The sequence below is a fragment of the Typopeltis vanoorti genome, chromosome 1 (assembly GCF_054136105.1).
Source record: "Typopeltis vanoorti isolate ZY-2024b chromosome 1, IOZ_Tvanoo_1.0, whole genome shotgun sequence".
Taxonomy (NCBI): domain Eukaryota; kingdom Metazoa; phylum Arthropoda; class Arachnida; order Uropygi; family Thelyphonidae; genus Typopeltis; species Typopeltis vanoorti.
The window spans coordinates 155367789-155393995 of NC_143549.1; the positions used below are offsets into that span (position 1 = coordinate 155367789).

General features: G+C 34.9%; 1 protein-coding gene across 1 annotated transcript; it reads right to left on the reverse strand.

The window, feature by feature from the left end:
* Positions 1-2753: 2753 nt before the first annotated feature.
* On the reverse strand, positions 2754-12305 carry LOC150110565 (homeodomain-only protein-like). Its single transcript, XM_090394812.1, has 2 exons — positions 12035-12305; positions 2754-4433 (listed from the first exon to the last, which is right to left on the reverse strand). The coding sequence occupies exons 1-2, from the start codon at positions 12203-12205 to the stop codon at positions 4356-4358; spliced, it is 249 nt and encodes an 82-aa protein (XP_090250938.1). The 5' UTR covers positions 12206-12305; the 3' UTR covers positions 2754-4355.
* Between the last annotated feature and the right edge of the window lie 13902 nt (positions 12306-26207).

The following is a 26207-nucleotide window of genomic DNA, read 5'->3' on the forward strand; positions in this document are numbered from 1 at the left end:
TAATACAATTTCTGAGCAAAATCACTGCTGACATTACTGTGAAACCTCTCAAATGGCATTCAATCGAACAACAAAAAAAAGTATATTAATACTAGGCGTCCCTCCCTCGCTCTTTCGGAGGAGGCTCCATAGGAGAGTTAGTTTTGACAATGAAAAAAAAAAAAAACTGAAATCGAATCTCCATACATGGGAGCAGCTAATGTTTATTTCCTTCCAGAAACATTTGATTTTTCCATCCAAAACAGACAAACCGACCAAAACAACACACGCAGTTAACATAGAAAATACTCTCTAGTTCCGTGGCCTTATTTGCTTTATATGCAATTCAAAACAACCCAACCCAATCTTGTTCGCTGACGTTAGCCAATCCCATTGTTTTTATTTACTTACTTACCTTCATTAACTAAGTAAGAACGTGAATATGCAAACTTTTGGAACTTTTTTTATGTTATAGAAAGGAGAGAAAATAATCAAGATAACCATATTCGTTGTAATATGGTTACCTTCATGAACCAGTGATTTCAGTCAGGATTTCTCCATAATTGCAGGTGGTAAAGAGTATAGCTATTCCTGTCTTGGGCCTTTCTTCTCCATTTTCTTCCAACTTTCTTAATCATTGGGTCTTCCCACCTTAAGGCTGGTCTTTCAGCTTTCCTTTTGGTATCTCTCGGATACCAATTTGTTACTCTGATTGTCCATCTGTTGTCTCTCATTCTGAAAAGATGGCCTGCCCATCTACTTTTGCTGTTGCAGATTGCTTTTATTACATCTTTGAGTCCAGACTTCTTCCTGATTTCTGTGTGTCTTAAATGGTCTATTTTATTTATATTGCACATTCTCCTTTCTGTTGCACATTGAGTTGTTATTAAGTTTTGTTCTTCTTTTAAAGTTGTGTTCCGTGTTTCATTGCCAGAAGTTAATAAGTTAATGCTGGTAGGATATGACTATTGAAAAGGTGGGCTCTTATTTCTATATCTATGTTTTAGTTGGTGATTGTTGAGTTTATTTTTGTTGAAGGCTATCCAAGCAGATCTTTTTCTCCTTGCTATTTCATTTGATATGGTGTTATTCATTTTTATGGACTGTCCGAGGTAGATTTAATCTTCAAATTTTTCGATGGTGTGAGATTCTAGAGTGCAATATGATATTTGGCTTTCAAATATTCAATTACTCTGAGAAAATTGCTCATTAGGCAGATAGAAGTTTTTTTTATTATAACCAATTTGATAGAAGGCTGGCTATCCAACTTGAAATTATTACGCGAGCTCTTTGCTATAATTTCTGCTTATGGTGTGACAGTATCTAATTTCTGTACTTATTAATGGAGACAGCTAACATTCATGTAAAGCTCGAAAAGCGGGAGAGAGTTCCATGCGATAGTCATACATCAATAGCTTGGACATAAGTTCGTCTTTTTATATTTTTAATGACAAAACCTTTCGAAATGATGCATGCAAAATAACTTCTCTTTCTGGCTAGATGAGACTTAATTAAACTGAATATTTGAAATTTTAATTAAAATTTAGTTAGCCAGTTTCATTGGAGACCATTTTAGTGGCAAAAATATTTGAATCGACCATAAACGGTACAAATGTATGCACGTGCGTGTATTACCACCTGAAAAGGGTTTTTAATTCACTTACTGCCATAGTGAATGATACCATCATTTTAAACGAATGCGATTTTGAATCACACTTTCTTATAATAGTCTACGATTATTTCCATACTTTTCCATATTTTATTAATATACTACAAAGCCTTATTCTCGTTAGCAAGAATGATACTTTGAAGTCGTTTAAATAATTTTGCTGTTTTCCCGAATGAATCGCTTATAACTAATGGCAGTTACCCATCATAAATTGATACGACTCAAATAAGTTGCAAGTAGGATGGTTGTTATTGCAGTTTTATTGTTGGATTACTATTTTATATATTTCTCAGTGAATTCTAGATCACATATTCAGGACATGTGTTAATTGTGCTAAAACACAACAAAGTCATTGATTTTACTACTCCTTTGCGTATTGGTACAGACTCGAAACATTGCAATGACACTAATTTATAAACATTGGACAATCATATTTATGTTTTAATGTGTAGTAGAAATCGTAGTTTTGATTAGCATATGATTGTAACTTTAAATTCTGCTAGATTCTTTGTGCAGGTTCTCGTCACTCTTCTTCTTCTTCTGCGTGGAAAAATTATGACCTTCAAATCCCACATTTCCATGTGAAAAATACAGGATGGACTGTAAAGTAGTTATTTTTAGTGTTGCATGTTTTAATCATCGAAATTACATTACTGCTAGTAGTTGCTAGTTATTTATAATCGATGGTGGATATTGAGAAGGATTTAAACACTCTTGTAATGTGTTAAATATATGTCCTTACGTGAAGAATATATTGTCCATGTGATCTATCCATGTTATGGTGTCAGTGGGGCAATGTTTTTAACGATTGTTTTCATGTGGCTTCAACACAGAGATTGGGGGACACCTAATACTGTTTTCCAAGTGAGGACTTTGCATCTGAATTAGCACGTTTCTATAATAACGACTTGTAATTAAAAAAAGACCATGTATATTACTATAAAATTATATTAATAAATTAAAGGTGTATTTATAAACCCCATTAGGATATTTATTTATTTTAATGACAGATTTTTGAGTCGTTTATATTCACGTCATTGAAGCCGTAAGTGACTTGCAAACATGTATCACTTCTTTTCAAGAAATAAACTACTACTCTGTTTAATTAATATTTTATTTTCACACGAATAAACACAATTGTCCCATTAAACAAGTATCAAAAGATGGGATTTAGAAAACAGAAAATATAGCAACAATTTGACGAGGTAACAATACTTTGTTCAAAACTCTACTTCAGATTTTCTTATAAAAATATTTTACTTATGCAAACACTTCATAAATTCGTTATACCCGTATTTTTAAAATAACTGAGCATAATATACATATTTATATCACCAGGAATTATTCTATTTACAATATTCATTATGTAAGATTAAAAATGAATATTATTTTTATTATAATCTCATATTAGAGAATTTGTAGACGTTATTGTAAATTGTATGATTTTTATTCTAAGCACACATTAAAATGTGAAAGAAATACAACAATCTGTTAAATCTGTTAACACTAACGCTTTCTCAGTCTTCCCAGTGAAATCAAGGCTCTTCGTGCTAGCTTTGGTTCTCATATGAAACTTTATATTTGGCTTAAAAAAGATAATTTACGTAAAAAGGAAGCTAAATTAGAAGTATTTCCATAATGTAATGATACGATGCGTTCTTCATCAGCATCATGTTTATTATTAATATTTTATATACTTTATATTTGCTTATTAGTGAGCTCATTATAATTTATTGTGTACATTTATGTATTAGTAGTCATTTATATATAAGTACCACATTCTAGCAGAAGGAAATTCTTTCAGAAATCAAGTTATTTTAGAGAAATCAAGTCAGAGATAAAAAATGCTGAAATACTCAATGCATTAAAATAAATCCATTTGAGATATCTGTTTTTTATAAACTAGTCATAACCGAAAAAAAATTGTTTATTATTTAAATAGCGTAACGTTTTATCTGAAAAACCGGAATCAGTAACATTTCTAAAAAGAATTCAACGTAAAAATATTCTGTGTTTCTACAATTATTAAATATATTGGGTGTAGCACTGAAACCACTGTGGATTTAAAAACGCATTCATTAAAATTTCCTTCATATTAAATTTTTTTTTTTAAATGATGAATCAGATTTCAAAGTACTATCTGTATGCTTTTAACCAGAATTTTTTTTTAATTTCGATGATGTAGAGAAAAAAATTCAATGATTATTTGTAACTATATGGATCCTTTACTTTTTTTGATTGTTATAGTTTAAAAGCTATTCGGATTCATACATTCATATACCATTATTCATCACTCAGACCTTTTGAGCCGTATATATTTATCCACATGAACAAGTAGATTTGTATGACAACCCGATCACTTTTTAAATACAGAACTGTAATCAAATTTATCACAACCCACATAATTAGTAGGTCTGCTGATAAAACGGTATGTAAAATTGATGTATATATATTAAGCTACTTGGATATGATAGATTATTTTACGTGACTGATAACTGAAGGAGTTTCTAACTACTTATTTAAATGGGATATACAAGTTGCAGATATAGCTTCTTATTTTTTAAAAGGGAAGGATTTCTGCTAGAATAAAATGCAGGTTAGTAAATAAGATGAAATGACACAATACACGTTTTTCTTCAAATATATAATTATGTTTGCTGAAGTTGCTGATTTCATCCGTAAGATGTCGCCCATAGATGGTCTCCGACTACTCGTAGACATGGTAGCTGTTTGCTGGAAGTCCTTGTGATTGTCTCCAACATGCAAGGCGATGCTGAAACCAAACCTAAAAATACAAATGAGTATATATAGAATTAACATTTATGCAGGAAACAGTGTAAAATATATCAGCATTTCTGAACAATTTAAAGCTTTTAGGATTGTTTGATTGTCTAAGAAAATTGGGGAAAGGGTGATGTTTAAAAGATCGAGACAATAATTATAAAACATACTCACTTAATAATTTCATTTAGTTATGTTTACTAGGATAGTAAACATAGCTATCCTAGCTTAATAAATTAAGGAAGTATAGTTATTGAGCGTTTGGAGGGGGAGAATTATTATTATTATTTGACACCACACCTCCAGGGAGTCCAAGGACTCATCAAGGGAAGGCACCTGCTCTACAACTCTGTCTCAACCACTCAATTCACCAACTGACCGCAACTACACCAACGCCGTCTACCGGCACTAGTATTTCCACAGACAACACAAACATCCATGCCCAGGGCAAGATTCGAACCCGCAGCCTTTTGGCTAGAGAGCGGATACGCTAACCACTCGACCAGACCCTCTACTCTACATCAATGAAGAGATGGGTCCAAATGTCGTGAGCCTCCATTGGGGGGGACCTCTTAGTTTAGCAAAATCTCCAGAACGTGCTATGAGCATGGCGCTGATAACTGTGTTCACTCAAACAGCAGAATAAATGGTGCACAAATAGATGTGAGGTAGTAAGGTTGGCGAATATTGCAGCCATTGTTGAATTATATTTACAAAAGTAGAATAATGCTCATGAATTAAAGTCTGAATTGCGAGAGGATGGGATGCATTTGGCTGCTCGAAGAGATCCATCAGAAGTGCTTGATCAGATAGTGGAAAAACAAACCCATCGCTTAACAACATTGTCGATTTTCAAGATATATGTGAATGTGTGCAACGTTATCACTTTGAAAACACCAATCTTGACAGACAGTTTCCTTATTGTCCACTGTCTGTCTGTCTCTTCACATAAACAACGACTGCAAGAGCTCCAATCTTTGATTAGAAATGAGAGGGCTTGTGGGACGTGGATCCCGAAAAACAGTTACAACAATTCAGTAACGCCACAATCTGATTTTCAGATTTACCACAGTTCTCGCAGGCGCTCAAGCGCATTTTCATCTTGAAATATATGTATCAATGAGTATTTGTTCTCCGTTCGCAAACATAGCTTTACAGTGGTCTATTCGATGATTGTCTAATAACTGTAGGAAATATAAACATCAGCTCAGTCAACAAAACAAGTGAGGTAGTGAAGACTGAGCTGATGTTTATATTTCCTACAGTTATTAGCGCCATATATCTATACGCACTCTAGTGAGGTTGTCTCCAGCTACACTACAGTTGCCACTACTTCCTTTCAACAGTTCTGTAAGTTTATTTACAGAAGTTTAAATTCACTGGACTGTATGCCAGATTTTAATTTTAGAGAAGATCGTCAAATATTTATTAGACTTTTACTTCAATTTTTGCTCTTTCTAATAGGTTTTACTTCAATTTTTTCATGATACAGTTATTTCAAATTTCACTGATATCATAATTAAAACAAATTCAAAACAATTCCACCCCCCCCCCTCTGCTCAATTGGTAACGAAGATGGCATTCGGTTGCAAAGATTTCAATCCAGTCTAGGAACTGAAGAATCTTAAAAAAAAAGTCCGCTAATAGTATTGAATGTGTGATCAATTTACAACGCCTTTCTTAGGTGGGATTATCATTAAAAAATCTTACTACACTACGATTATTAGCAAGAAATATGGCAAAATGTAGTTTACTGACGAAGTTTACATTACTTTTTTTGCGGTTTTATTATGTACAAATTCGTGTCCTATAAAATTCAACTGATATTTGCAAAACGTTGTTCTCACATTAGCTCATTAAGGTATTAATTTTTTCTTCTTTTTTTCATTCTGAGTGGTTAGATTTCTGTCCTACAGATGTTGTTTTCTTTCAAAGTTCCATTAAAAATCGAATTAACAGAAAGTTTGAAGCCTTTTAATGATTATTGACGTGTGATTCATTGAAGACATGGAGAAAGGTTACGGTGTGGTACCCAAAAGTCACATGTTTCATGTTGGGATATGTATACCTATAAGAAAACAGACTTGGATTTGCAATGGAACTGGTAGTGAAAAAAAATAGTCTTTAAAAATAGTCACTTAAAGATTAAGCAAGGTTTCATAGTGATTGCAATCCCAAACTGAATTAGAGTATAATGCCTGTTAATAATTGAATGAAACTAACGGTGTCTGAAGCAAACACTTCCTCATATCCCAGTAGATAAAGTGCGATGTTACTGCAGTACGCTGTTTATGTGAAGTGGAGAATTAATACAATAATGGAACCAAATATTAAGTGAGCTAATTCATTCACAGGAGCGGGAATTAAATGATAAGTTCCTCATACCTGGCACTAACATAATGCAATTAACAATAACTAACTAGATTGAAATAGTTTGACTCGTATCCTGTAATGGTTGCGTGAATTCAGAATAGGTCGGTGCGAGAATTCACGCATAGCTTTGCGTTACTGGGACAATGTTGAATGGAAAGCAGGCTTTCAACAATTAAGACACCCTTACATTTTTTTCATGGAGAACTAATCTTACTCTATGTATAGAATTTTCTTCTATACAAATGTAAAGCTAATCTTCTGCGCGAGGGAAAATTTCCTTCTTTGTGTGTGATTCTTCTTTAAGTGCAATTAATTCAGGTAGAAAATTCTTTTCCGTGTAGAACTAATACACTGATCATTGGAATGAATCCGGATGCATTTGAAAGACGAAAACCCGCTTAGAAAATTACATTCAGTTACTATGTTGTCCTTTGAGGCTCTAACTTTGATCTCCGTTCCACTGTCGTAATAATCAGTGACTGACGTAGAGGACAAGGATATTTGATATGCCTAATCCATCTTATGTAAGAAAAGATTAATCCATTGTAGTGCAATTCTGGATCTCGGATCAACCTTTTGTGTACTCATTTCTAACGTTAATGCCTGCCACTTACTGACATCACAATAGCAAAGTTTTCGCATATTTTAACTCTCATGAGACGATCTAAGGCTATGGACTATGTCATACGACTTTATTTTACACCCTAAATGGACAACTGGCATGCAATTCATTGTTATTAGTAGATGAATTTCAAAAATGTAATTACAGTTAGATAAGATTTATGAATACTTTTTTTTTAACTTCGCTAGATTAGTTTACGAGCTTCTCCCACTCATTGCTGGCCTCCTTTTGCCAGTTAATTAATATCGGAATCTTGCATCATTCCGATTAATTTGCAGCACAATAACAATGTCCACCCAAACAGGAAGCTCTTGGAAAAGCGTTTCTTGTTCGCTTCGCATTCTTTTCCGTGAGTTCATTACACCGTTACTTATTGCGTGAGCATAAATCGAGTGAAGGCTTCGACAGAAGTAGGTCACACCTCTGTGCATTACAGCTTCGTTTCCTCTAGTCCACGACTCTACACGGTGTCGCTTCAGTGGAAGAGGAAACAGTGATTGTTAAGTATATTTACCTTGAGATGGGACACGGGTACGTAACGGTAGCAAGCGCTACTGCTGAAACGATTCCTTCGCACATTGATTAAGAATCACTTGGATGTGAGCAAAAGAAAAAAAAAAAAAGAAAGAAAAAAACTGAATTTCTTGATCGGTTAGATTTTTTTTTTTTTTCTTCTTGTAAAGGAAAATCGAGAAAAGAGACGATTATGTGGTTATAAAGTAAAATTTATTATTATTATATCTTTTTAAATGAAAATAGTTTTATTTTCTGAAAAAAAAATACATAAGAATATTCAAAAGTCTTTATAAATGTCATTTTTTCTTTTTGCAGAATTAATTTCGTTCAAGACAACAGAAAAAATAAACTGGATGAAAGAATGGCGCTACTATTCACGCTTGGAAGTGCTTGAGCATCTCAGATATTTGTAGAAGAAAAAATAAATCGCCTATATTCAGAGAAGCGCGCGCGCACACACACGCACACAATCCATCTCTCTCTTATCACACTTAGTGTATACTACATGAGACAAATAGATCACTCCCCCCCACTTCTAGATTCGACTGTACATCTGTATTTGAACTTGAACTTACGGACTTTGAAAGTGTTAACAAAGGATACCATAAATCCATTCATGACCTTGGTAAAAGACTCAGAATGAGCTATAGGCAATATTATCAGCCAATGGAAATGTGAACGCTCTATCTCAGGTAACCAAGAAATGTGAAGAAAGACCCAGGAAGTGAAACCAAGAGAATAAAAAATGCTCGAAAGGGTGATACAGAATTTGGGCAATGCAATGGTGAAATGATGAACCAGGAATCTAAAACGTCTACAGAAGTTCAAGCTCTAGAAGCATATTGCATAAATAGCTGCACAATCTCAATTTCTAAGAGTTCTCATCTGTACATTAGCTAAACATGAACCATGATAATCAGCAGAGAAAAATGCACTTGTTATGAATATCTTGACAGGTTTGCAAAAGTTTGCTATCTGGAAAGGCGAATCGTCCCACACCCTTTTCCGATTGAACTGGTCAGTGTGAATGTCGGGGAAGTGTGGCGAACGCCTTATATTCAGAGTGGCTCATTCCCACTACGTAGTTGATAACGGTCGCATGGTGGTCCGGAGCTGTTTCTCTAGAACATAATCGCATTTTTGATTGTGTTTAGGAGGATTCCGACGCAATGTAACGTTTCTGGGTAATTCAGTACGTTCCACATTATAGTAATTTCATGAAACAGATTCATATTTCTTTGAACATAATTAAGTCATGTTGAACTTTGGTATTACTGAGACTTGGTTTGAGGAAAGTGATGTAAAAAATCTTGATTAGCATGCGCAGAATCTCAATCTCAACCAATCCCAATACTCTGGGGTTAAATGGAACATTTTGTGCCAAATTCCGACTTGTCCAACAACGACGTATCCATGGACTGAGATCATATCGAAGAAAGAATAGTCAAAATACCTACTGATATTGCCACAGACCTGGTGGAGAGTGTGCTCAGAAGGGTGGATATCCTGGGATCTACCATTCTGGGATCTAGGGAGGACCTACACACTATCGAGGTGTGTACAATTTAAATTTTTCTCGAATATAGTGCTGTCTCAACACTTCCGAAAACATCTAAACAGTTTTAAGACTGCTTTGTAAATAAAATATTGTTACGCAGTTGATAAAATATACTGAAAAGGTGGGGGGAGGGATTATTTTGAAAAAAAATGTATATAAAAAAAATAGACTTCATACTACCCTTTTTTCTTTAATTTCATTCACACGTCTCTTTTGAGCAGGGAACTGCTATAATTGAGGCATTAGTGACGTAACGCACCTCGTATAATTCTGCGCGTGAAAGGATTGAAACGATAGTTACAAGTTAAATTATCTGAATTATACATTATTTATTGCTAGGGGTTTTAATTCTGTTATACTCTAAAAATAAATTCTATTAAAAAGGTTTAACAAAATCAAATCACAAAATTATTTATAATTATACGTGTAAAAATGACTGCAATTTGGATACACATTACCTCTGAAATATATCTATGTAAATATATATCCCCACCACCCTGAAGTGACATTCGAGTGAGTTTGCATTGCTGTAGTTAAAGTATAAGAAATATTTAAATTGCTTTTTTTGTTTTCACTAAAAGTTGTATCTCGAGACTTGATATGAAACACGGAAATACACATAATCATCGAAACTTGCTGTTTCAAATGACGATGAAGGGAAATTTTCAGAAGAAAATTTTTCTTCTGAAATTTTTGTTTTTGACCTGCAAAATTGATGATCCGGCCAACAATGAAAGCACACACACACACACACACACACACACACACACAAACATTATCATGTCTACAGTTACCATGGTTAACTTTAAATCAGCTTATAATGCTTATTTCCCATCATTATAATGCTTATTATAAGAGTAAAGCAAAATTTTGGCTACTAGCCACCAATCCCTCTCTTGTGAACAGAAAAGTGTCGATGAATAAGATAAGAAACTAGGTAGTAGTTTATTCATTCTGGTAGTTTATTTCAAGAGATAAAAGTTGGTATTAGTTAGAAATTGAAAGATTTTGGATCAAATTTTGTATTAATCCTTCGTTTATGCAGCCGATTGGCTGCCCAATCAATGCATAAATTGGATGTATATGAGTCAAATTACCCTGTCGTCACACAGCAATCGAAGTTAACACGTTAAAAGGAAGAAAAAAGTGAACTTTCAGTTAAGCCATATATAAGTCAAGATAGGGTGAACTAATATGGCAATACTTGAATAGTTATATGTTTGTCTATAGGTTTTTTTACTGACTAAAAAGTCGACTAAAGTTCAAAGACAAGTTTTTATCTTTGAACTTTACGGGTTTTTTAGCTAGTAATTTTCATTTGTGAAGGTTTTATTTAGTCACAAATAAACTGTAGGACATAAAGATATTTGCATCTCCAAAAGTACTCTATGAATCAAATAATTACGTACAAATTTCATAACTATTAATACTAACACGCATACTATTTTTTTATAACAGAATGAAAAAATATATATATAGAAGGAAGATCAGAAAGATAAACATGTTCTTTCTGAAAAAACGATTGAAGTTTCTGAAAGCGATTTTTTGAAAGCTTACTCTACATGCGCGATTTTTCAGTACAAACTGCTTGATATGGAAAACTAACCCACTTAAAATACATCTGGAAAGGGAATTTTACTAACCATTATTATTTATTTTATTGTTAAAATTTTAAATACATTTAGAAGAGGAAAATGTTCGTTTCTGCTCAGGTGCTGTATTTCTAGCAACATTTCATACTTGGAAAATGGCGTTGTTTTAACATTTCTAAGAAACTGTCTGTAATACCGATGTTTTAAAAAGAAATGTAGAAAATATAATTACGTATCAACATTAAAACTAATTTTAGAGCACAGAATACGGAAGAATTCGATAATTACGTAAGTGAGACTGAACACAACTGTACTGAGCAAGATGCATAGGCTCAGTTTTTAAGTAAATTATGTGATAAAAACTGAAATTTATGCTTTTCAGTTTTTATGCTATGCCTATGTCGCTATTCCGTTAAGAAGCAGTTTATGACAACAAAATAAAAAGGATGGAAAAAAAAAAGTATGTCTTAAAGACACGCCTAAACGGAAGGAGATATACAACAAACTCCTCTATGGCAGGCTTTTTTCTTTTTCATTATCTATACCTTATGCGTGATTCGAACCTACAGCCTGGGCGGTAAAATAAACAGCGAATTTTACAAACTGGGCTACCAAAGTAAGCTTTTTTTATACACAAGCTTAGAATAACTACGGTAAGAGTGATATGAGATATTGATGTCAAGAAGAAGAATGCTGGATTGTCAGCTAATTGCACGTGAGATTTCGTGCGCAAATAGAGTAGAAGTGCTGTCGCTAATTTCCTCCATTCACAAACTGAAACCATTAGAGTTGGTTGCAAGAAATTGCATTTCTGTGTCTTATACATGTGGATTCTTACCAAAAATGCCTTTGTAAAATGCTGTTGGAAGAAATGAAAGAATAAAGAATCATTAATTCTTGTATTCCCTGATAGATCGACTACATAAGTAAATGTTCCGACTTACCTTCACTTCCGGTACCGACATGCCGACCTGTGCAGCCATCAGAACGAGATCGCTGTCTCGAAGATTCTTGCTTCTCTTGAAGACACTTTCGAGGTAATCTCTCTGGTAATCCTTAACATGTGGAAGTCTGTACGTCGGAGCAAGCTGTGCGTGGATTAGCGATGTCGACATTGCGTTTCTACTCAACTTGACAAATGCGAAGCAACGGCAGACAGGAAATAAGACGTCTCGAAGTAAACAGTTGGCAGAGATGTTCGCAGGGGACCAAACAACCTCCAATAAATGTGGGAACTGGTAATTTATATCCTTCAATGTTGAACTGCCTTCCATAAAAGTTCGCCAACCAGCATTATTACAGATTTGGACGTTTGCTTCTTATTAGCTAAAATGACAAACGTGTTTATCAATTCACGCCCCAAAGCGTGCGCTTACGAAATAAGGAATTCATTTTTTTGATTCGGTGCCAAAAAAAAATAAACAGACGTCTGCTTGACAGTATGTTAGCACGTGTGAGCCACGCTTATTATGGAATATTTTGTGGAAAGTTTCATGGCTGCCTATATTAGGTATATCTGATTGCATAACAGAAAATATTTAGTTTATGTTGCTTCGTATTCATTATTATTGTTTTCATTTTATTTTGTAAGAAGCGTAGTTAGTGATCGGGTAACATAGAATTGACAGAACTTTTATTTTACTATTTCTTTTAAAAGGAAATGATTGTTCAGTTTGTTTTTAGAAAAGGATGTCTTTCGGTTGGGGAGCGCTAGGTTTAAATCACTGATGTAAGGTTACATCACATTAATATTGAGCAGTTGTTATGGACGATTCCCTTGGGTTCGACTTCCGTTTAGGACGCAAAAACTTTTTTTTTTTTCAGTTGAAGGTAAAGTAGCTAGTCTCAAAAACTCCGTAAAGCACGTGTTTAATGCCATTGGTAAATGCATCATTGTACAAAATTCTGAATGGCTCCAAATATACATGCTTTTAAATAGCGTATACTTTTTTTTTAATATTTAATGTAATTTGTTTATTTGAACGTAATTATAATAGTTTTACATTAAAGTAATTTCGTTTCAAATCTTTATTAGTTTACGAGAAAACAAATGTTTATTAAATATTGTGTTTAAATAATGCATATATGTATAATATTTTTAAATGTGAAAAATAAAAGTCACGCTGAAAAATACTCACACATGTGTCAAATAATGTAAATCCAGCTGTATGTAGATATGCATTATTTAATAGGAATGAGAACAAAATTTTCATTGCATTTTGTATTTTTAGGTCTTTTCCAAACGAAATTAATCTATGTTAAATGTATAAACTGACAGTAAACAACATTAAATGAATAAAAAAAAAAAAAAAGAACGATAATATTAAGATAACTGTGCTACTGGTCCTGTTTTTACTTAATTGCCATAACCAATAGTTGCGTATCATCAGTTGGTGCATTCTGTGTCCGCCATGTACAAACAAGTATCCGATAGCGCAACAGTAGTGCAAGCTGTTACCGTGTGGATAACGGGGATAAACATCTCCATCATGCTGATCTCGGTATGTATCATGTGTGTGTGTGTGTGTGTGTGTGTGTGTGTGTGTGTGTGTGTGTGTGTGTGTGTGTGTGTGTGTGTGTGTGTGTGTGTGTGAGAGAGAGAGAGAGAGCTTCTGTCAAGTGCTTTTTGGTAACTTAGAGATACAGGCCAGATGTGTAGTTATTTACAGACTGTCGTAAGGACAAAGCTACTTGTACTCCTTACTGGCTTCGAATCTCGTGACGGATGATCAATTTTCCAAATGAAGGCGAAGTAGTCGGCACTATACGAATGTAAACAGGATATTTCCTTTCTGATACTCAGATTTTCTCCCTCGGAAAATAGACAAAATACATTTAATGGGGATAAGCAGAGTTGGATGAATTGTTGAATTTTGTGGTTATGGAGTAGGCATTTCAATTTATGGAGTATTCCCTCCCCGAAATAAGTCACGTGACTTCATGAAGGTGTTTGTACCCCTTATCACTTTCGGTATACTTAAATGTTCTTTAAGACAATGCTTAAAAATTGCGATTTTTTTTTTCTTACTTTACTGATATTATGTACTTGATTTTTATTCAAACCATTACTGTTCTATAAATCTAAAAGTTAATGTTTAAGAAAACCGATTTTAAGATTTTATTATAATTTTAAATTCTTTGGATTGGAAATCCTTAAATATTTTATTATACTAATATCTATTAAACAATTTTTTTCCTTAGCGAAGGCGAATACTTTTCCATTATACTGCAGAATGACACTATAGTGTAATTATCCAGTAGTAATCAATAGTAATTACTACAGTGATAGTAAAAGAGAAGTATGGCCACCATTGTACTAAATATGTATTAAGGGAGTTTACGATAAATTTGACTACCGGGAATATTCATGATCACGTGAGGATAGAGCTGAATCTCTTAGTCATCACATTTATTTCAAATGACATTGCTTTGTTTGTGTAGTAGAAGATGCTATATTGGATTCTTGCTTTAAACTACAGGCGATTGGGTTCATTGGTTCTCCTTCCTTTCTCGCTTACGTCCATTAAGGGACTAGTAAACAGCTCTGATAGAGTGAGAAAGCCAAAACGTAAGCATAGAACACCATTGCTGTTATGAATAAGTAATATAATATGGTGCCATTATTTATCTCTATTGTATTCATAAATGCAACGTACAATCATTTAAAACTATTTTAAACAGAAACAGTATTGTAGGAAATTATCATTTCATGAACTCCTAAAATCATGTACTTATTCAAAAACATTTTATTACATATATAATTAAGTTCAGACAATATATTTTACATAATTTCTCTTCATGTCTGCAAAATACAACCACAGTATATAGCTAACTATAAATTGTACACTATTATATATTGTATACTTTCGGTTCTTGTTCTTTAGAAATTACGACAATAACTGTGCTACTGGTCCTATTTTTACTTAATTGCCATAACCAATAGTTGCGTATCATCAGTTGGTGCATTCTGTGTCCGCCATGTACAAACAAGTATCCGATAGCGCAATAGTAGTGCAAGCTGTTACCGTGTAGATAACGGGGATAAACATCTCCATCATGCTGATCTCGGTATGTATCATGTGTGTGTGTGTGTGTGTGTGTGTGTGTGTGTGTGTGTGTGTGTGTGTGTGAGTGAGTGAGTGAGAGAGAGAGAGAGAGAGAGAGAGAGAGAGGTTCTGTCAAGTAACTTAGAGATGCAGCAATTAATACTGTGAGAACAGTATGCCATATTTATTAAATGCGTGTGTTCTCTTGTGGCTTCATTGGTCCTTATGGGTTTAATAGCGGAATGCCCTACAGTCATCATATGACTGGCTAACGAGCTATTATAAAAGTTCTTCGTGATCCCAGATTGGATTCAAACCAAGGTCTTTTCGACCAAAGGGAATCATCGACACTGACGGTGCTACGAAGGCTCTGTAGATTTTGATATCTTTCAATCCAGTTAATAATCCGGTTTCCATTTTCTGTTCCAAGGCCTTTTGATTAAAAAATTCATTGCGAGATTTTCAAAGAGCAAATATGAACATCCAAACATAGGACTTTAATTGGCTGATAATAAACCGCAATATACAGCCTTTCCCAACCAATGTCATGGTATAGCCTGTTTTCACAAACTGATCGGGGAAGCTAGTATTGTACCTCCTAAGCATATCTTTGCTACTTGAAGAAAATAACAACTGGACCTCTACAGCAGATGACTTTCATTACCCAGTGAAATATCACTGTCGTGTATCCTAGAAGCGTGGAGTGGTTATTGCATGTTTCCTCTCCAGAATGAGATCTGCAATTGCTGTTTCCAATCTCATTCTCTTCCTATATGCAGTGCAGGTAATGACCTAGATGGATATGTCCAACACACCGTCATTAACTAGAGAGTCATCGCTTCCACCATTAATGAATATAACGTAAACCGATGTACATGGAACCGAACCTGATAGTAATTTGTCGAGAGCTACTGACCACCTGTGAATAATCCGGCTGTTACTTATTCCGTCAGATTGTACCTGGAGGGAGTCCGGTTATAACAGTACCCAGACTCCCTCTAGATACTGTTGTATGAAGAGGCACTGTCGTATGTAGGAGGCACTGTCAAAGCCACGCTGGGACCGTAGTCTGGGCACTCTACATATGGATATTGTCTACAAGTTTTTCACTCCATCTCTGTAAGTTTCTGAAAGATACTAATAAATAATAATAATAATAATAATAAAATCAGCTAACGCCTTTTTATTCCCGTATACGGGGAGTAGGCGAGGACATTTAGCCCTATCTAACTTTTGGAGACTGAGTGGGCAGTTCAATCTCCACTGGTACCCAATCATAGATAGATGGCCCAAGGCTATCACAGATTAAACGGTACACAGTGAAGAGAGACGGCTGAAATGTGCCGCCATCTCGTGGTCCCTAACCATAACACAATATATTTAATGTCTGAAATAATGTGGGTTCTACAGTCGATTTTCTTGAGTTTACGGGACGAAAAACCCGAGTTTCCGGGAGGAAAAACCCGCTTGCCCGTGCCAGAGATCGACTAACTCGGGAACCGGTCGAAAAAAGGCTTAGAAAAATTTCCTTTAGACTCGAAACCAAGTCTTCTTTCGTGCGGCCAAGCACCGTGGTGTGTGTAAACGCCACATCCACTGAGCTACACAGGCTAATAATAATAATAATAATAATAATAATAATAATAATAAATAATAATAATAATAAAATAATAACAATAAATAACAAAGGCACTACATTAAAAAAATTCCTGCAAAACCGAACAAATATATACAGGGTGGCCAAGAATTAACTTTCCCTCTTTGGAGGTATCTGTAGCTAAAACTAAAAATTCATCTCCCCATGCCTTCGAAAGCCCCACATTTTATATTGGGGCTTTCGAAGGCATGGGGAGATGAATTCCGCGAAAAAAAGATTTAGTGCCAAAAGTCGCCGATATAAGAAATTTTGGCGCTGGCGGAGCCGAAAGCAGTCAAATATTTGCAGTAAACGCAGGTAAAAAGGATTATGCAAATTTTACTGTGCGTACGTGACAGCAGCGCCACCAATTCCACTTATAAAGGGATTGGGAACGTTCAGAGTTATTCGAATGACTGACGAATTATGCTCAATACACATCCTACCTTGCCTCAGCGTGCTTTACTTGTTAAGTTGTTTTACCTTAAACAGTGCAATGCCGTAGCAACCCTTCGGAAATTTAGAAGGCTTCATAACTTGCGTACAGGTCCTATGTCAGCTGTAGCACTGAGAGCTATGATTAAGAAGTTTGAAGAAACTGGATCACTAGGAATTAGACCTGGCAGAGGACGAAAAGCAGTGCAAGAAGAGACAGTAACAGACATTGTAACGAGCCACATATCCAGCTGAAATGAGTTACGCGGCTGTCGCTTAACCGTCGAAATGTTATTATTCCATTTTATCTGCCTTTAATGTAATTATCCGCTTGTTTTCGGCTTCTCCAGCGCCAAAATTTCCCCTATAGGCGACTTTTGATACTAAATATTTTTTTCGCGGAAATCACCCCCCCCCCCCCCCATGCCTTCAAAAGTCTCAATATAAAATTTGGTCTCATTCCGTTTATTGGTTTTAGTTACAGATGCCTTTAAAAAGGGAAAATTATTTTATGGCCACCCTGTATATTATAAATACAACAAAAAGTGGCAAAATTACAAAAATACTACATCATCATCATCAATTTTCTGATATGTAACCCAAGGGGTGTTCAGATTGTTATGACAGTACTACATTATTAAGTTTATATTATTATTAATCTCCTATCAACAATTTCCCTCCAAATTAGTCTATTACTTGTCAGCACTCCAATATTCACTTTTAATATGATTCATATATAAAATTTTGTACTTCTAAGGCACTTCCGACTAATCAATACACCTAGATCTTGGTCTTCCTATGGGTCTCTTTCCTGCCATCCAGGCATCAACTACCTCGAAAGGAAAGAGCGAGGAAAGATTTTGCCAATCTTTCCTCGCCCATTCTATTTAAGTGGCCATACCACCTAAGATTAGCTCTTCTGGCACATTCTTTAATGCTAAAAATGTCAAGCTCCTTTCTAATATCTTCATTTTTAATATGATTTTGCCATTGATGCTATCGGCTCACTCCATTAATTTATCTCAGAATCCTCATATCTGTAGTCTCTAGTCTTTGATCAAGTGCTTTATTTCTAAAAAAAACTCTCAGATCCATAACTTAAAACTGGTTTGAACACTGTCTTGTAAACAGCTAATTTAATGTCTTGACTAATTTTACTCGTATTCCATATAAATTTATTCAGCTGGCTACCCACCACACATCTTTGCCGATTCCAGATTTAACCTGCCATCTTCACTAAAAACTGTGCCATTATAAATGTCTCTCAGAAATTCATTAACAAGCAAGTTATTCACGACCTGGGGTTCAATAATTATTTATTAATCATGAATATAGATTTCCATTCTTGTTCTGCAGTAAATGTCCTTGAATGCGTATGGCATAGAGGCGTTTTTATTATTATTATTATTATTTTGACACCTCCAGGGAGTCCAAAGACTCATCGGAGGAGAGTGTGCCGACAGCATCGAACGATTGTACTCCTTCCAACTACTAACCGCGCTCAAACTTACTTAACTGAGCCATTAGCAGCAGAGGCTCTACCAATCGACCAACCTTTGCCTGCTTATTTGTGTCATCCTCCTCCCCTTTGCGCATGTGTTACCAGTTTCTTCTCTGTTGATCATTGCTTGTCATGGTGGATGGTCTCCTCTTATCAGATTTCTCTGTCATTGCTGGGATAGTCAATGTTCTTCGTTTTTTCAATGTCCTTCTCTCATAAATCCTTCCCCATAGTTTTGTTCGTGACAGTACGCCATATTCCTCTTCTTCATTCCAGAAATCATTTAGTATTCAAATGATACGGCCTGCAAGACATTCCATAGCCAATGTCTTAAACGCTTACGTATCCTGTCATCATTCTCAAGTTAGGTGAAGTTAATTTTGCAAATTTTATTTCTACAAAAATACTAGTTCTCTGAACCTTATTTTACTCTCTATATCTTGCTTATCCTTAAACAAATATTCATCAAGAAGCTATCAAGAAGAGACCAAATGACTTAATAGATTACCAACCCTGTCGCACTCTTTAATGGCTTTCTCAACGACGCTCTACCTCTGCATTGTCTTATTTTATAAAGTAATTTCATGGGTGCTGCTTCATTGGACTGACATTACCCTTCCTCCCAATTTATTATTATTATTATTATTATTATTATTATTATCATTATTATTATTATGTGACACCTGTGTGTGTATATATATATATATATATATATATATATATATATATATATATATATATATATATATATATATATATATATATATATATATATATATATATATATATGAGGAAGCAAATCAAGCTTTGATGAATATTATATACAGTATATATATCCGCACCTACGATATGCATTCCAGCGTATTACATTTATGTCTTAAAATTGCTAGGAAACGCATAAATCATAACGCTGTGAAACGATATGAGTCTTTTCAGGCACTTGTCTGATCATTACTTGCCTAATTTGCAGTAATGAACCTATTGGTTTTGATCCATGTAATGTCTGTAATCAAATTGCCATCGAAAATACATCTAGACCGTTGTTCGACCAGACTACAAATGACAAGTAATGGCAGACTCGTTTATTATCAATCAAAACTGCATTTTATCCCTTAGCATCTGGCTATTGTAATTTTATCGAGAATTTTTAAAATTTATGACTAAGCAAGCACGTAAAATCAATATCATTTACATTTCATGTGCTTTGCGTGTTTCATAATTAGTAATATCGTGCCAGTCAGGTGATCTAGTTACCATGACATCGCACGCCATAACTGTAAGAATACAAGAAATGTCGGGTAGTGTGATAAACGAGGCATTAAATTGCAATCGTCTCTTGTTTCTGGATAATATTTATTTCACATTTCCTGCGACGTCATAATGCTTGGTCACGTTTATGTTGCCAGCGAAATACGGTACGAACAAGTTAAATAACCAAGTCAGCAATATCTGATTTATGAACGTTGCATGAACAAAAGTGCTGTGGGCGTGTACTTTCATAGCTTTTAGTGTAAGCTTCCTGGAGACTATATGCTTACAGCCAGTACTGTACTTCCGTATAGGTGATATAGGTGTACTGCCTATGGAGACGAATTGTGAAAGACGACTTAGTATTGCACGCCCACAGTTCATAGAACAGGGGCTGGTAATGCGCCAAGAATAGTCAATTCATGCTGAAGGGGAGAAAAATAAAGGATGCACGAATTGGTCACCAACACGCGAAATCACGTGCTTTATACGTAAATTTTCCAACTATTGTACAAGTAAAATTGTTACCACTTTAAGAATTAGAAATTTCATAAAAGAAAAGCTAATTTTCCGACGTATAATGATAAACATTCATCCCACGAAATGCATTGATTAACCTATTATCGGAATGGATTCGCTTTCTTCTGACATGCGCAGAAGTGTCGAAGGGTCTCGCATCTGTGGGCGTACAGTATATGGTGTTCAATACACGAACGGTAAATAAAGCTGTGTGTGTGTGTGTGTGTGTGTGTGTGGACTTCTTCAATATATCACTAAGCAATTATTGGCTTCTTTCTTATTTTTTTTAATTATGGAAATAATTCACAAATCAAGTGTTAATCTTTCTTTAGTAATTTTGTGATTTATAATCTAAAATCTTTCATATATTTTTTAATATGTTTGGTCTTCATTTCTATCTCTAAATCCATGTTTTACATACAGTTGTGCAGTGTCCGAAGTTAGTGATTCTCCTGTTTGAATTGTTTCTAACTGCTCTGTTGCTATACTCTTAACTATTCCATGTATGCAATAGGTATTCAGCCATGTATTATGATCGTTCTATGTACATATTCTTCTATGTATTCAGAGAACTGTATCATCATGCTATGTCGTACACATACCGATTACTGAATTATAAACTTTTATTTATTACTGTGTTGGACCTCGTATAGTCCGAATTACAGCATATGCAGTTTGGCATAGATTCCCAACAAGATGTTGGATTTCATCTAGATCTACAACGCACCAGACGTTCACCAGACAGTCCTTTAGCTGGCTCAGATTAAACGGAAGAGGACTTTGCTCCCGGATCTGTTTTTCTAACATGAACCATACATTCAATGGGGTCCAGATACGGGTTTTGTGGTGGCCAGGGAAGACGGTGAAAGTCACTATCATGTTCGCTGAATCACTGCTGAACATTTTTTGCGCAATGGACAGTAGCATTGCCGTCCACGAAACAACCTAACCTAACCTAACCGTTACTTTCTGGACAAAAAAATCAGTATTGCAGGGTTGACAGCAATGTTCAGATATTCTCTGGAGGACACCCGACCTTCTAACAATATCAGGGGACCCGTTCTATACCAACAGAACATGCCAAAACCTTGAGCTGTGTTTACAAGGGAAGCTGGGTTCATTGCTTCATGGGGCTCTACCAAACTCCCTGCCTACCGTCGGTACAGAAAAAGTGCATCGTGACTCGTCGGACCACAGAAACGTTTATCCAGTCTTCTAGCGTCCAATCAGTTTTTCTGACATCGCCGTAGACGAACTTTCCGGTTCTTCGCAGAAATCAGTGGTTTCCGTCTGCCAATACCGATCCTCCTTCAATTTCCTGCTCGTAATTCGGTGAGATATAGGTCGGGAACAGCACTCAGAAGACGGCGATCTTGTTCCCTGACAGACTGTATTAGGAACATAGTTACACTTCTTAGACAAGCAACGTGGATTAAACAGTCCGGATATCTCACCTTTTTTGAGAAACCAGTCAGCTCTGGTGTTTTCAAAATCGTGACTCTAGCCAGATGGGCACTCACAATAAGTCCCTTACCGAACTCCGAAAGATCTTTTGGTTTTCTTATTGTGATCCTATTGATGATTACTAACCAGCAGCATTCTTAAATAGTTGCCTTGAACACGTGGCGAAGCACGTGACCAAGAATTCTGCATATACGCTGCGTAAGTGACGTTTATTATATCTGCATATAGTTTCTAATTCGGTGGTCGGTATATGTATCGTTCCTACTACATAAGGCATAAAGTGGTTGACAGAAAAATACTTCTTGGTTATCCATTAATATCACTATCGTAACAAAAATGCATGTTTGCCTTTTTAAAAAAAAAAAAGAAAAAAGAAAAAAGAAAAAAGAAACTAGTTTATCTAGCTTAAGCATTTGTAAAATGTTTTATGGAAGATCCAAAGTTAATTAAATAATTCTGCAATCAGACTATCTTACTAGTTTCATGTAATCCTTGCCCTACTATCGGATTTGGTTGGATTAATGTTGAGCTCAACAGTTTCATGGAACTTGAATGTTATGTCTGCAAAGGAAGGCAATAATTAATTCTTGCCTTCCTTTAGCAGAGGAAACTTAAAAGCTGATTATTAAAAGAATAACAATTGAGTTAAACACTTGTGCAAGCGACATGCAAGTGAACAAAGTTGCACGGAAAACCAATAAATGAGAATATTTCAAATTATAATTCATTGATGAAAATCATTAACAAATATTTAATTATTTACGCATTTTTGATACTCTGTGAAAGAGAAAACATTTTTTTTTTTCATTTCTTACTTTTCTCTTCTTCTTCTTTTTTTTTTCCCTAATAAGTATCAATGATGTGCAAAACCTCGATTTTGAGTTTTTGCTCATCTGATTTTAAGTCTTGCAGGACACGCTCAAATAAACAAATGATTACGAATACGCAAGATTACCGATCACTCGAGAACCTTCTACGGCCTTCGGTGTCATCTGTATTATTTCGTGTGTACGTTAGAAACAACCTTGACAAGGAACACTTGTTGACGTGCATAAATAATTTGGCATCAGTTCGTTATTTCTCTCCATATTCGGCACCTTTCAAGGTAAGGACATTCCTGTACTACAGCGCTTCTTGTCTAGAGAGTCAGAAGAAGTAAGAGACAAGGAAGTAAAACATTTGGATCAGTTTACAACACCGGAAATATTACAAGAAGAAACTGCGAACAATTAGAAGAAAAGAAACAGAGGGGAAAAAACGAAGAAACAAAATAGTTCGAAACAAAAGAAAAATGGAGCCAAATAAAAAAATATCTAAGACAGACGGAAGAGAAAAATAAGAAACGCAATCAATCCATGTATAGATAACATAAAGAAGGTCAAATAGAGGTGAAGAAAAGAAAACGCAACAGTCTTATGCAATGTGGACGAATCATTTTGTTGACATGCCATCTGTCTTGTGTAATTGCAGGTTCAAAGTGGATGCCAAGGTGGGCTGCTATTATATGACACACGGCTAACAACAAGGTGTAATTACGCATGGTAATTACCTGTGACGCACGTGCTACAATCATTTAGTCAAACTGGCATTCTTTTCTTCCGTAAGGAGGGCCGTCATGTTACTGTTGAGAAAGTCTTCAGCTGAACTTTCTTAACTTTCGCCTGTCGAATATATTCATATCTGTAAGAATAAGTTATAATTTCTCATAAGGAAAAGAATTTTGGGGGCATTTATTCATTTAGTGTCTTCCCATTGCTGTTTTTAAAGCTCAATTTCCGAATCGTTATTTCTTAGTTTGCTGTAATCTCAATATCTACCTAAACGTAGACCCCGTAATGACTAATAAGATGGGCGTTCCTGGATGATTTTCTTCAGGTGCTCTTTAGTCATAAAGGCTAGTCAACTAACACATGAATGACTCATTATATGAGGGAGGGAGGGAGGGTGAAATAATGTTCCAAGGTATTCATCAATAACTAAGAAACAAACACCCAAGAGGATCGCAGATATAAGTAATTTGGTAGGACTCATTCGATGCAAAAACGAATACGATCAAACTACATTATTGTTTGTAAATGTTGATATGCGATGTGAAATCAGTTAAAGACAAGTTGTTTTTCTCTGCCTACAATTTTATCAAGTGAAAGTTTTACTCGGTTCAAGTAAAACTTTGATCAAGTGAAAGTTTTACTGTTTCGTAATGGCCTTTGGTGCAGAGAAAATTCCACATAATTAATTGTATTAAAACTATCTTCATAATCCGCCTTCTTTTATTAATTAGACCTTGTTTTGATCTCAAGTTCGAACCTACGCGCTATAGTTATTCGACTTTGTGTAAATGTGTGAGTATGGGTTGGTAGTTGGGTGTTATTAAAATGATCCCATTAATCCCTTTCCTAATTAGCAGAATCATCTCCAAAATGAAAGAATCTGCAAAGAGTGGTGGGTTATTTGTTCGTTAAATGATACAAATAAAATTAAGGATAATGAGATAATGAGATTTGCAACTTGGTTAATTTAACAATTTGAAAAATAATGTTATATATATATATATATATATATATATATATATATATTAAAACGCTACTTTTCAGTCTGCTGCTGCGATTTTCGAAAGGCCATATAAAATTCATTAAAAACTAAATTTCCTGTTTGGTAATAACCTCAACGCATCAATCATTGATTTTTTTAAAAGGAGCTTTATATGATGTTAGAATAAACAGAAAGTAAACTGTTATATATTATATTTAAAAGTATTATATCAAAACATCACTTCGTATATCAGATGATTCGTATTTAGGCAAAATGGAATAAATCACCAGCAGATTTAAATAATTCTAAACGATGAATTGAATGAGAAATTATTGATTCTCATTCAATTTTCCTTCATGAGAAAATTGATAACTTATGTTATTAGGTGAAATACTTATTATTCATTTCTCGTGGCTTAAGGATTTATTCCTATGGGTTGTAGATTTCCGAAATTCTAATTGTTTACTCATTCCTGTTTACGCTTCCTTCAAATTTTGGGGTTAATTGACAATATGAATAGTAATTATTTTATTGTTTTCGATATAGCATTAGACAAAATTAATTCTCTCATTGCATTCTTCATTTCCTGGTAATATTTCCAGATATAAATATATTATTACAATAAAATGTTATCGAATTCCTTCAACGGTACCTGTCCTCGTGACATTCACTTGAGGTACTGAACTGAGAAGTACGCTTGGTTAGCAACCACAGGGAATCATCTAGAATTCTCATTGCCGTACAGAAAAATTCTGTGGATTTTTTTCAGGAAACTGTGGGTATATATTTTGAACATGACTCTCAACCACAAAATCAGACCAAGTATTTTAACACTGCACTAATTTTAAAATTCGATTTCCAATGTAAAGTACATCCTGATTTCCTTAAATGTTTTAATCCACTTGCAATACATAAATTATATATCGATAAAGTCCAAAATTGAAAGCGCAAAATATCTTGAGCTAATTCTGTTTTGGAGAACAAATTATCAGCTCCAGAATCAAAATATATTTCATTTCATCTCTCAGAGGATCTTATTACCGATACGCTAATCTAAACTTGAAACAATTCTTATATAAAATATTGTAATCCATTGAAAGCATTCGCAGGAAAATATATCCATAAGAATAATTCAAACGAATCCCAACGAGGTTCTTTCATCAGTCAAATTGTTTTATTACTTAAATTTAAATAAGATCTCATGAGGAAACTTTTAAAGAACGCACTGATGCTTCAAGTCGTTCAAATCTTACTTAAGCCTTTTAGAAAGATTACTTATCCAGATCTTTGCGCAAGATGATTTATTATTGTCAGCTAAGAGATTAAAATGTATGCAGGGAACGTCAATAAGTGATCGTGTGATTAGTATAAGTGGACCTATTTGTTACTTGGTTATCCATCTTGTGCAGGTAGCACTAGTCGAAAACAGGCATGTTGGTGACGTCACCGATCTTCCATCAACGATCCCGGAGCATTCGCGTGATGTTCTTTGTCTCGACATTACTTCCCTTGTTCATCATGTCCGATGACAAGGGAACACGCGAACAAGATCGCTAGCATGCGCTTCGCTGTTGTTGTGGGAGAGAAAGGGAGTTCATTCATCCGTCCACCCACTGCGATCTGATTAAAACTCGACTGCCCTCGACTTCTGATGACGGTGGACACCATACTGAAAGGAGGGGCCAGAATCGAAGTGCTGGGTGGATATTGAATAATTTAAAAGCTCGCGTGTATTT

Excerpts from the sequence above, each read along its gene's own strand:
- LOC150110565 (XM_090394812.1), bottom strand. The coding sequence starts at position 12,205 with ATGTCGACATCGCTAATCCACGCACAGCTTGCTCCGACGTACAGACTT. Across the intron at positions 4,434-12,034 it reads TGTCGGTACCGGAAGTGAAG|GTTTGGTTTCAGCATCGCCT; the intron begins GTAAGTCGGAAC and ends TTGTATTTTTAG.